The 13066-nt window shown below is 40.1% G+C and overlaps 3 protein-coding genes across 3 annotated transcripts; 1 reads left to right on the top strand and 2 right to left on the bottom strand.

The window, feature by feature from the left end:
- Positions 1-2005: 2005 nt before the first annotated feature.
- On the bottom strand, positions 2006-2711 carry LOC110117208 (cuticle protein 16.5-like). Its single transcript, XM_020854419.2, has 2 exons — positions 2577-2711; positions 2006-2475 (listed from the first exon to the last, which is right to left on the bottom strand). The coding sequence occupies exons 1-2, from the start codon at positions 2592-2594 to the stop codon at positions 2131-2133; spliced, it is 363 nt and encodes a 120-aa protein (XP_020710078.2). The 5' UTR covers positions 2595-2711; the 3' UTR covers positions 2006-2130.
- A 739-nt stretch (positions 2712-3450) lies between these two features.
- LOC105689662 (cuticle protein 38) lies at positions 3451-4110 on the top strand. The gene is made up of 2 exons (XM_012406834.3): positions 3451-3611; positions 3699-4110. Exons 1-2 carry the CDS (start codon positions 3600-3602, stop codon positions 3975-3977), a joined length of 291 nt encoding a protein of 96 aa, XP_012262257.2. The 5' UTR covers positions 3451-3599; the 3' UTR covers positions 3978-4110.
- A 958-nt stretch (positions 4111-5068) lies between these two features.
- Positions 5069-5832, bottom strand: LOC105689634. The gene is made up of 2 exons (XM_025746467.2): positions 5693-5832; positions 5069-5516 (listed from the first exon to the last, which is right to left on the bottom strand). Exons 1-2 carry the CDS (start codon positions 5702-5704, stop codon positions 5268-5270), a joined length of 261 nt encoding a protein of 86 aa, XP_025602252.2. The 5' UTR covers positions 5705-5832; the 3' UTR covers positions 5069-5267.
- Between the last annotated feature and the right edge of the window lie 7234 nt (positions 5833-13066).

Here is a 13066-nt window from a genome sequence, read left to right as displayed (position 1 = left end):
CAAGGCACGTTTTCTGTACGTGGTGAAGACGCTCTTGGAAAACGGTAGTTTCACTTTTAAGCGATGCGACAGAAGTTTTGACGTTGGGTAACCGGGTGCCCTGGATCCAATTGCAAATTGTCGCAACCTCGGACGCACCTCGAGTGCGCGGAGTTTGAATTTTATTTTTTAACTACAGCGTTATTCGATCGCGTTTACTCGCAGCGATTTTTATCCTTCGGTGTTTGGATGACCGAAAACTAATTGCACAAGGACAACTTTCGTCAGTTAGTTCTCCGCAGGACGCTCTAATGACGATAGTGGAAACAAAAAATAAATAAATAACGAATCGGCATAAGGGTGAGGAAGAAACGTGCGGGCATGATTATTTTTTATTTTATTCCAAGTTACGACGTCGATATCGTCCGGCTCACGTTTCAGCCTGCACCGAACATATTTTATCACGTTGAAGTTAATCGACAACTCTCGAAACACTTTATCTCGATTACGTCATTGACCTTCGCTGACAACGGGCGAATAAACAAAAAGAAACATAGGGAAATTGAAAGAGAAAAAAAGGTAAACAACCGTGAACTAGCACCGCCATCGACCCCCGATGAAAACCCCTGTCGCATAAAAGAAGGCGGACAAGTGCTGGGCATGAAAAGTTTCTCGGCCAGAATCGAAACCTTCCAATGCACAGTTTATACCAAAAGCTCTAAACGCGAGGGAACAATGGTCGCTTCGAATAATGGGACTCCTCTTTTTATTTCTTGATTTCTTTCTTTAAGAAAAGAAAAAAAAATATATTCCCTCAAACTACTTTCCGGATTTTTCGATAAATATATTCTAATTATTATCATCCGCTTTGTCGGCTTCTGAATTGCATATCTTTACGGTGTTGTCTGTAAAAATAACACACGGTGTGCACTTCATTCCAATACATACGGACTTCTCGATTCTCCTTATAATAATCTCGGTGATACACTTTTACAATTTTTTTTCTCTCTCTCTCTCGTTTTTTTTTTGTTGTTTTTTTACGGTTTTCCATTGCCCCTCAGAACAGGATGCGATTCAAGGTTGTGCATTTACTGCGGTGCACCAACGCCGAACCTGTTTAATCCGCAAACGATCGTCTTTACGCCTGTCTGGCTTCCGGCATTTACCTCGCCCACCTGCTGCACTAGCTCTCCTTTTTTCGTCCTTGCCCTTGCCGCTTCGCTTCGCCTTATTCGCGTCAAATTATCAAGAGACAAACGCGATCTTAATTTTCATCGCCAGCAGTCGCCTTTCAATCATATATTCGAAAACTGCACCTGAAATAGAAATCGCCGTAGTAAAATCGATGAGAGGAAACGTTTTCGGCTAATTGACCTGCACGGCTAATCGTCACGGAAGCTCTGACCTGTACACGAACCCCTCGAATCTGCCGTTGAATTTGCACGTGTACAAAGTCCCCCGCAATTCCGAGGGTTGAATCGACGTTGAGCCCCCGCAGGCACGTTTCGAACGATTATCTAAAAATTGATCAACGCGTCAACGTGACCCCTCGACTATTTTACTAATTCGATTTCGCCTCGTCTAGTCTTCTGTCACTCTTTCGCCATCTCCATTGGTTTATTTATCAACGATTCGTTCGTCCTTCGGGATTCGTACGGATCGTTAACAATGATTTCCTTTTTTATTGTTCATTCTTTATTATTTACGGGTACGTGGAAATGATCCGTGCACAATGTACTCGTTTCGTTGTTGTCCATAGTGCTTATATTTCTAAGGGGATGCCGGCGGTACAGTGACGTCAACAGCTAATTTCGCCGCGAAAAGACAATTACCAATTACAAAGGACGGATCCTTTTTGACGCAACGTGTCAATGGTTACAAATTTCTATAGTTGCCCTCTTACGAAAATCGCTTCTTCGCCCGTCTCGTAACATTGGAACAACGGATACGATTTTTATTATCCGTTCTCCTCGAATCGAATCCGGGGGTGAGGAAATCTGTTCACGTAACACGTATACACATTTTGTCGGTTGGAAAATTTTTTATTATTCTTATCAAACGACAAAAAGCTTGAAAGAAAAAAAAAAACTAATATGGATCTAGACAATGATTGGCAAGCGTTTCATCGTATTTTGTGCATCGCGACGTGATTCAGATTGCGTAGGCTGCCGGTGCCAGGGGTGCGGCGAAACTTCCGGCGTACGCGGAAGGGATGACACCGGGGGCTGCGATCAGAGGAGCTGACGGAAGCGCTGCGTAAGGAAGAGCAGCGGCAGGAGCTGCGGCGATGTAAGGAGCAGCGGCTACGTAGGGAGCGGCGATGTTCCTCGTGTTGATGTCAACCCTCGACGCGTACGGGGGTATGTTGTAAGGAACAGCCTTTGCGTATCCGATTGCTGCCGGAGCCGCCGCTACGATCGGCGCCGCGGGTACGGCGGCGGGAAGAATTCCGGCCATCGCCGTTTGAAGGACAGCCAGAAGCAGCAGGCTACTCGTCTGTTTGAAAAAAGAAGATAAGTAAGGTCGGATTCAATGTAAATGTTTTGTTTTTTTTTTTGGTTTTCCAGAAGAATATCGATTAGCGTATTTTGACCCACCGTTGCGAAGGAGTTCATTTTGATCCTTGTTTAATAATTATCGGACTGACGATTTCGTTGTGAGGATTTTTCGATAGCCGGTTTTATTTATACGGGAAGTCGGGCCACATCCATTACCATTTCCATTTCCATTTCGATTTCCACCACTCGAAGGAGGAACGTGATCGATACTTTCTTCAAAAACGTGCCGGGCGTTTCGATGACGGTTAAACAATTACGTAATCCAATTAGTTTCGAGCTTGTGCTCCTGGCGTTTCGCCCTACTGTACGATATGTAACACGTCTTTGTCTAGATACGACGTCTTGGCACGTCCGCATTATAATATGGAACTATGTAACATCGTATTCGACCACGTGACTAATCTGTGGTAATAGTTGGCAACAATTTTCAACTCTGCAGTTACAACATGCGATTCTAATGTCAAACACGTAACTAAGGGTTGCAGAAAGTAATAACCGCGTCATCCTCGTCGATTCGGAAGCCAAAGGTTTCTTCTTTTTTTTTTTCTCCGTAGACCTCGCGAAAACCACCCTTGTTTTGTAACGGGGTAAAGTTTTGGGATACTTGAAATCGAAAGAGTTGAAAAAAGGTTGAGCGACGGTACGATATAATTCATCGGTTTCAGAAACACCGACTTCGCAAAGTCTAGGACTCGCGATACACCGTGCGGTAAAATCGTTTCCTTTGTCTTTGTTTCTTTCCTCACGATCATAGAAAGCTACGCGTTCGATAAGAAGATAATCGGGATGCGAGACACGTTATGTTTTCGTCACGAGCGAATTCGTACGCGTCTTCGTCATCGAATCAGAGGCGTGGTGGTGCAAGGCGATCTACTCCCAACGACTACTTACCGTATCGTTTTACGCATATTTTCGTCACATTGGAGGGGTAGTGGGTCGAACGGCAACGATATAAAAGGTTTTGAATTCGTAGCAAAACGCACAGTCAATTCAGCTTTCTGCAAAGGACTAGCTTCCCGTCTCTCTTTCATCCCCCCCTTGAAAACAATCACCTCAGCAGTCATGTTCAAATTGGTGAGTAACGGTAAAATAGGGGAGGGCGAAAAAATTTTTTTTCCATTTCTTCTGTGTTAATTCTTTCGTCTCGTTCCCTTCGAACAGTGCGTTCTCCTCGCCGTCCTGTCGGTCGCTGCAGCCGGCGTCATACCCGCGGCTCCTATCGTCACCGCGGCGAGCAGCCAGGTCATCGCCAGGAATTATAACACCCTAGCCTACGCTGCACCTGCATACGCAGCGGCCCCCATCGCTGCTGCACCCTTGACAGCGCCCATTGCCGCTTCACCGTTCGCTTACACCGCTCCTCTGGCTTACAGCACCCACGCTGTGGCTCCTGCGGCATATCCGGCGTACGCTGCAGCGGCTCCTTTGGCGGTCTACTGAGTCCGAGATAATTGAATGGAGATCTCGAAACGGAACATCGCTAACGAACAATTTACCAAAATTTTTGATCAACATTGATTTGCAACCCCCTAAGGATGAATAAAATTTTTCACGTAGAACATGTAATACGTTACACGCTGCATTTTTTCATTTTCTTTTCATCGTCATCTGCGCCGTGCGCGGAATGATATAAATTGATTACCCACTTATTCGGTGACCGCACGAGAATGGAAACTGATGAATATTTAAATGCCATAAAATTCGGTTTTGGACGAGGTGATCCACATGTGCGAATCGTTACGAAACTTATCTTTTTATTGCTCCGGTTTTCGTAAGAATTCTTTACTCTTTTTCAATCATAGGTTGCATACTTATGTGGAATTCTAATTAAGACAATAGGAACCGGTCCAGATTCTACAAGAAACTTGACGAATATTTTATCTCGTCGTATTTCGGAATGTAAAATCGGTATTTCGTATCGCATATTCCGAAAAACGAAATCAGATACGTAGAGAATTATTACGTATCGAATAAATGACGATGAAAAAAAAAATAAGACAAACTTCGAACGATTTCTTTCAGTTTCAAGAAAAGGTACAGTTCAGTTTCACTAGGCATTTCTAAAATTAAGGGGAAAGAAAAAAGAAATGGCTGCTGCGAATCTTCCAACTATGCGGTTGGATTTAAAAAATCTTCAAGTGAAAATTTTATTCTAATGGCAACTAACTTATTGTTGCGATACCACAAGGGTGACCTCTATGTTTGGCTAGAAGTCAAATCCAAATTTAGTCAGTCTTAGCTGGGAGCTCGTAATGGTAAGACACATTTTTCTTTATCGAATCGGAATGAATTACTCGAATATCTTGAGGAGGATATCATGCGCCTATCTTTGCATTTCTTTTTTCTCTTCCATTAAAATATCGTACAAAGTTTTCAATGTCTGATCGATTCCAATTTCACGATACGATAATTAAAATCTCCATGAGCTCCGTATCCAAAAATAAATTCTTGCTCGTAACTGGCAGCAGATATTTGATTCCCCATAGCAGGAAACGAGATCTGATCTCGGTAAAGAAAGAGTTTCTCAATTGTTAATTGATAATCAATTTTGTTTTATTTTTCATTCAACTTGTTTATGTTACATAAGAATTTTTTATTTTTTTTTTTGTAATAGATTACAAGGTATAATCCAAATTTTCGTGAATGCGCGTGCGGTTAGTGTTGTTCCTTGATTTCAGGCGATCGAATAAATCGATCGTCCCTAATCATGATGTCTTCGCGGTCAGTTTTCTAGTGGTAGTAGGCGTAGGGACTGGCGTAAGGGTAACCGTAGGCAGATCTGTAGGCCAAAGGTGAAGAGTATGCCAAAGATGGCACGTATCCTCCGTATGTTCCGTAGTAGGGTGCGGAATACGCGCTGTATGCCAATGGAGAACCGACCACAGCAGCTGGAGCAGAATAAGCTGAGACGACCGGCGACGAAGCTAAAAGAGCTCCTGGGGCGGCGACGGCAACGGCCACAAGGGCGGCGAGGACGATCTAAAAGGTGAAAAAAAAAATAATAATGAAGCGTTCTTAATGAAGAGAAATAGATTGAGCAAAAATGGAAAAGCAAATGGACTATTAGCTCCATAATTTCGAGACAAAAATGAATTTAACGATTGATATATATTTTTTTTTTTTCTCGAAATAAAACTCGGATATGGAAGACTCACTAGCTTGTACATCTTTGAATGATTTTGTGGAGTTCTACCGGTTACTGAAGAACGAGTATGCTCTGCTACCGATCGACCGGGGCTTTTATAGTTCCGAGGAGCAGCCCGGAACGCCGCTCTGAAACACGGCAATTATGGCGAACCACGCCTCGTCCATGTCCTTGAAAAAAACACGAAAAAAAAAAAGGAACAACACAACTACCTTACTGTCCACCTCCACCTCCGGCTCACCGCGATCTCCTCTCTGCACGCACGAATGGCCAACCGCACCTGATAAAGGTTTGTGACGTATTTTCTATGAGGGGGAAAAAAAAAAACATAAAACAAATAAGACCGACATGGATTTCGAAATCAACATACATATTCTAGGGGGAATATTCACACCGTAGAATATATATAACGATATTATCGTCACTGACGTCAGTAATTTATTTCTGGATTTTAGTTATTCGCAGTTGAATTTTATGCATATCCTACACAGCAACTACATATGCGCTTGGGAAAAATATAATAAAGACAAAAAATGAATGTCATAAATTGCTAATTCACAATTATATCGAGATACCTTTGCTCTATGACGGAAGCGGGGGCGATTTCATAGATCAATGTTGAATAACAACTAAATCCGAGGCTCGAGATTTCCAAAATTTGCATCCCTTGACCGCCAACTTTGGCATATATTTAAATAAACCTCAAAACGCATTCAACGCGTCGTCTGATTTTAATGGTTCTAGTTTTTTTTCTCTCTTCTTAAATTGAAAGTTGAGATGAAATCACCGAAATAATATAAATAACTGAAAATAAAAATCAACATATGTATCAACCGCGTGCAACTATGTACGTGTAATCTACGATGCATCGTGACGGGTTTTTATGCTACCAAATGTCAATGACAATTATAATAAAATAAAGAAATAGCGCAATAGTCGGATTACCAATTAGTGATAAGAAAATGACGGGAACAACGATGATCCAAATATCGTCAAAGCCATCTCTAACGGGGATGATCTCCTATGGGCTGACGTTTATAATTAAAAGGCGCGATCTGAAGAGCAAAAGCCATTAAGCAATATAATGATATTTAAATACATAAATGCGTGTTTGATTACGTAAATTAATTAGTCGAATACATGGGTATGTTATTATGTAGACGATAACGTCATCGGGAATCTTTTTTCAAAGAAACGAAGTTAGGGAACGGCGTACTCGTTGTTAACCTTCGTTGTTACATGACCACCGATCTTACAGGGATTGACGAAAGACTTTTTGTTCGGTATATTAACATCGACGAAGACAACCCGTAATACCCGGTATCCGATATCACCCTCAGATCGACTGAATAATAAATAATTTGTGCGTACATTCGAGATGTAATAACTGATGTTATATTATCTTTAGTACAATATACATTCAATTAATTGTATTCGAAAGATAAACGCGCGATAGATACGTCCAAAAATGGACGGGGCTCGGACAATTACTCAAATACAATTGCTTCAGTTGCTGACGTCCCCAAAACGATTATTCAATGATCCCTGTCCTGTCAAACACACGGCTCTCCGGATGCATTGTGATTAGATCATTTAAAAATAATGAATAAATTAAATAAATTGTTCGTCGTACTGCAGATCTTGTTTTACTCCGTAAACGATCTGCAGAACTATACCGTCTTCGATGTAAAGCAATCCGGACAAGACAAAAAAAAGGAAAGCTTTTGTCGATCGACGTATCGACGCGTTGAAATAATACGCGATCGGAATCCTTAACGAAACGAAAAGGAACAAAGAGAATAAAACAGAATTGAAATATTTCTAATGGACCGTGGGGGAAACTTCTTTTCGGCGCGAATTCCATTTATTTATATGTGATTCGTAACTTGGCAATCGCATGTGCATGGAAACGATTATGTGCTCGTTGTATCACATTAATTTCCGAATGACAAAATAGACCAATTAAAATAATAGATGTTATCTATTAGCGAATGCGGATATAATCACGGGGTGCAACTCGTGTTACCGAATGTCCAACGGGACGAAGTTTCCGTCGTCATGGACGTATTTAGATAAATATATATATAACGCGATATATGAGGGAGTTGGTTACGTGATATAATTATAGTGGGTACGAGGATACTCGTCCGTTAAAATCCATTTCCGTTCAATTAATCGGTGCATTACGAATTAATTTTGCATCCTGTCGGCTAATTATTCGTTGCATTTTCATTTTTTATCATTCTACGGTTATATGCGTACAATAACGTGATGATTATGCTGTATTGTATTACAAAACATTTAATTTCGTTCGCCCCGTCCCTATGAACATCCCTATCTTCTATGTTACTATGAATAGATTCCGATGCACGTTGGCTACGCGTGCAGGGTAAATTCGCGTACTTATAATACCCCGCGTGTACACGGGATTTATTGTGGCACAGGATTACGTTTTATTTAATACTTTCATGTAATTCCTTATTTTTAGATTTACAAATCTATGCGTGCTTGTCGTATACCTGTATACTCATAGTATACTATGTACTTGTATGCTGCAGGTGAAACGATATTTCCATTTACAAAAAGAAGAGCGTCTATAGCTGATTTATTCGCTACTCACATCACGTGAAAGGTGATGGCAGTGCGGTAGGGGAATCTGAATTAATCATAGACTCTACGCGTTTGTCAGCTGATGCAAATTAGCGAGATAATATTTCTCCGACTGGGCCGGATCTGCTCGTAATTTGGAGGAGCTGGTTCTAGCAAAGACAGGCGTGGTCCAGAACTCGATTTTATTTATAATGTTAAACACATCCAATTACGTAAGATGTAAGAAAAAAAAAAAAAAAAACCACAGATATATATATATAGATTTTTACGAATGACGGCGCATTTATTCTGGAATTTTATCAGAAAATTTGTTTCGGTTGACAATAAGTGCGGCGGATTTGCTGCAGCTTTGACTCGTAGATTTATTAATATTTTGCTGCACGTAAATAGGCGAAAAAAATTATGTGTACATATTACCATAAATAATACGAACGTACTTACACCGTATGTACAGAGACAAAAATGTAGCGGTTTTAATCGACAAAAAATAACCGATACAAAAAAACCAAGGCCGAGGTGTGGTCGTGGTTCGGACACTTGAGACGCTTAAAAAACATACGCGGTATACCATAGTTGGCATACCTATGAATTCTATATAGGGCATTCCACACGCCGAATCGATCTCGCTTTGTTGTCTCCAGTCTGCGTCATTTTTGGTAGTATAACTGAATTATTTTTTATATTCTTCAATTCACTACCCTTTGATTACTTTCGATTTTTGTTCTGACTCGAATTTTAAATTCGGTTCCAGTTGTAGTCTTTCTGAATTTCGTTACAAGTATCAGATTTATTTTGATTTTGATACCGATCTTGACTGATTTTGATTACAATAATATAGTTTCGAAAATTGAATAATTCGGTATTTTAATATCCTTTCGAAATCAGGTGTGAAAAATAGAAAATGGCGAGGGTGATGGCCACATCCCATGGGTGTGGAATCGTCAGACTAATGATGGATATAAAATGAAAATGAGGTTTCGCATTCAGAGAGGATAGTGTGAGATCTCAGGGTTACAACGAGTAGAGAATATTTTGATAAATCACCGTAGTTGTGGCGATTAAACAAGAATTGATGTGATCTGTCGACAACATTCAATGGTAAAACTCATTATGGGTATGAAATCTAATCGTAAGCACAGCGTCTCTATAAAACTAAAAAACGCGCGGTTGCTCAATGATCTTGGTGAAGAGGTCCATTTAGATTGAATGTAAGAGTTTTTGGAATCGAAGACGGACAAAATATGTGAATACAAACGATTTTCATTTTTGACCCATCAATTGAAGGCTGCGATCTTTGGATCGTCTTCATTTGGCTGGAGGATGAAAATCAAATGTTTCGCCATACTCCGCTGACCTTTGATCTCAAAAACACGATTCCATCAATTGAATTGGTCTCGGAATGAATCCCATCAACTGATCCTTGATTTTTCACACTTTGGAACGATAAATTAACGATAACTCGACCAATCTGATAGGTCAATTAATTTGGCTGTCGGATTCCGATTCCTGAGATTGAACAACTACCATGGAAAACTCCACGTAAAACATTGCCAAATCTCGATGCAAATTTCGGAAAATATTTGAGGCTACGCTGAGCGTTGTTTTGAGATGAAATGTGAAGTATTCGAGAAGTAGATTTTAAGACCCTTTCCATGTATTTTTGCGTGAGGAAAACGAATTCGTTGAGTAGATAAGGCCGGGATCGAACCTCGTTAGAATATCTCAATTTTCTTGGCCACAAGTAGTAAAGTCAGCGATGATCTGTATGCTTGATAGTTTTGCTACTCAGTTCATTTCTAATCATTCAATTCCTTTTCTACTGTTACAGGAAGAAAATTAGCAGCCTCGGAAGATCTGCGAATTGCATCTGAGGCATGAGACTCGTCGGTGCAACCGTCAGTGGCGGTGAAAACTATTCATCATGCAGTCATAGATCATGTACTTTATAGGGTCATTAAAAAAGTCATTAATTAAAGATTATGAACTTTTGTTGTAACGCATTTGTTGTGAATAAACATTTTTCTGGTTCAATAAATCTATAATATTCCCAGCAATGTGTTAAATTCATTTCCGATCCATCGCTAAATATACCTTTTATATCAATAGTTAATATCACATTGGATGCATCATTATAGAATTCTTCATGAGAAACATATCACATCAGGCTTTAGCTCGGAGTATATGCATATGATGAGGCATCCATGCATGCAAACGATAAGACACACAGGGTCTCGGAATACCTCCTCAGGATTTCTGTTCTCCTGATACAAAATTTTATTTTCGGCAAAAATTTTTATTTCCGGAATACCTCCTCGGGTATTCTGTTCTCCTGATACCAAAAAAAAAAAATTTTTGAAAGAGATGCGATACACAGGATCGAATGCACACACATGATCAGGCACCCAGTCTCGGAATACCTCCTCAGGATTTCTGTTCTCCTGATACAAAATTTTATTTTCGGCAAAAATTTTTATTTCTGGAATTTGGAATAGCTCCTCGGGTATTCTGTTCTCCTGATACCAAAAAAAAAAAAAAACATTTTCGAAAGAGATGCGATACACAGGATCGAATGCACACACATGATCAGGCACCCGGTCTCGGAATACCTCCTCAGGATTTCTGTTCTCCTGATACAAAATTTTATTTTCGGCAAAAATTTTTATTTCTGGAATACCTCCTCGGGTATTCTGTTCTCCTGATACCAAAAAAAAAAAAAAATTTCGAAAGAGATGCGATACACAGGATCGAATGCACACACATGATCAGGCACCCGGTCTCGGAATACCTCCTCAGGATTTCTGTTCTCCTGATACAAAATTTTATTTTCGGCAAAAATTTTTATTTCCGGAATACCTCCTCGGGTATTCTGTTCTCCTGATACCAAAAAAAAAAAAAAAATTTCGAAAGAGATGCGATACACAGGATCGAATGCACACACATGATCAGGCACCCGGTCTCGGAATACCTCCTCAGGATTTCTGTTCTCCTGATACAAAATTTTATTTTCGGCAAAAATTTTTATTTCCGGAATACCTCCTCGGGTATTCTGTTCTCCTGATACCAAAAAAAAAAAAAAATTTCGAAAGAGATGCGATACACAGGATCGAATGCACACACATGATCAGGCACCCGGTCTCGGAATACCTCCTCAGGATTTCTGTTCTCCTGATACAAAATTTTATTTTCGGCAAAAATTTTTATTTCCGGAATACCTCCTCGGGTATTCTGTTCTCCTGATACCAAAAAAAAAAAAAAAATTTCGAAAGAGATGCGATACACAGGATCGAATGCACACACATGATCAGGCACCCGGTCTCGGAATACCTCCTCAGGATTTCTGTTCTCCTGATACAAAATTTTATTTTCGGCAAAAATTTTTATTTCTGGAATACCTCCTCGGGTATTCTGTTCTCCTGATACCAAAAAAAAAAAAAAATTTCGAAAGAGATGCGATACACAGGATCGAATGCACACACATGATCAGGCACCCGGTCTCGGAATACCTCCTCAGGATTTCTGTTCTCCTGATACAAAATTTTATTTTCGGCAAAAATTTTTATTTCCGGAATACCTCCTCGGGTATTCTGTTCTCCTGATACCAAAAAAAAAAAAAAAATTTCGAAAGAGATGCGATACACAGGATCGAATGCACACACATGATCAGGCACCCGGTCTCGGAATACCTCCTCAGGATTTCTGTTCTCCTGATACAAAATTTTATTTTCGGCAAAAATTTTTATTTCTGGAATACCTCCTCGGGTATTCTGTTCTCCTGATACCAAAAAAAAAAAAAAATTTCGAAAGAGATGCGATACACAGGATCGAATGCACACACATGATCAGGCACCCGGTCTCGGAATACCTCCTCAGGATTTCTGTTCTCCTGATACAAAATTTTATTTTCGGCAAAAATTTTTATTTCCGGAATACCTCCTCGGGTATTCTGTTCTCCTGATACCAAAAAAAAAAAAAAAATTTCGAAAGAGATGCGATACACAGGATCGAATGCACACACATGATCAGGCACCCGGTCTCGGAATACCTCCTCAGGATTTCTGTTCTCCTGATACAAAATTTTATTTTCGGCAAAAATTTTTATTTCTGGAATACCTCCTCGGGTATTCTGTTCTCCTGATACCAAAAAAAAAAAAAAAATTTCGAAAGAGATGCGATACACAGGATCGAATGCACACACATGATCAGGCACCCGGTCTCGGAATACCTCCTCAGGATTTCTGTTCTCCTGATACAAAATTTTATTTTCAGCAAAAATTTTTATTTCCGGAATACCTCCTCGGGTATTCTGTTCTCCTGATACCAAAAAAAAAAAAAAAATTTCGAAAGAGATGCGATACACAGGATCGAATGCACACACATGATCAGGCACCCGGTCTCGGAATACCTCCTCAGGATTTCTGTTCTCCTGATACAAAATTTTATTTTCGGCAAAAATTTTTATTTCCGGAATACCTCCTCGGGTATTCTGTTCTCCTGATACCAAAAAAAAAAAAAAAAATTTCGAAAGAGATGCGATACACAGGATCGAATGCACACACATGATCAGGCACCCGGTCTCGGAATACCTCCTCAGGATTTCTGTTCTCCTGATACAAAATTTTATTTTCGGCAAAAATTTTTATTTCCGGAATACCTCCTCGGGTATTCTGTTCTCCTGATACCAAAAAAAAAAAAAAAAATTTCGAAAGAGATGCGATACACAGGATCGAATGCACACACATGATCAGGCACCCGGTCTCGGAATACCTCCTCAGGA

The sequence above is a fragment of the Athalia rosae genome, chromosome 7 (assembly GCF_917208135.1).
Source record: "Athalia rosae chromosome 7, iyAthRosa1.1, whole genome shotgun sequence".
Taxonomy (NCBI): Eukaryota; Metazoa; Arthropoda; class Insecta; order Hymenoptera; family Athaliidae; genus Athalia; species Athalia rosae.
The sequence above is the reverse complement of the archived record's forward strand: the minus strand, read 5'-3'. Positions and strand labels throughout refer to the sequence as shown.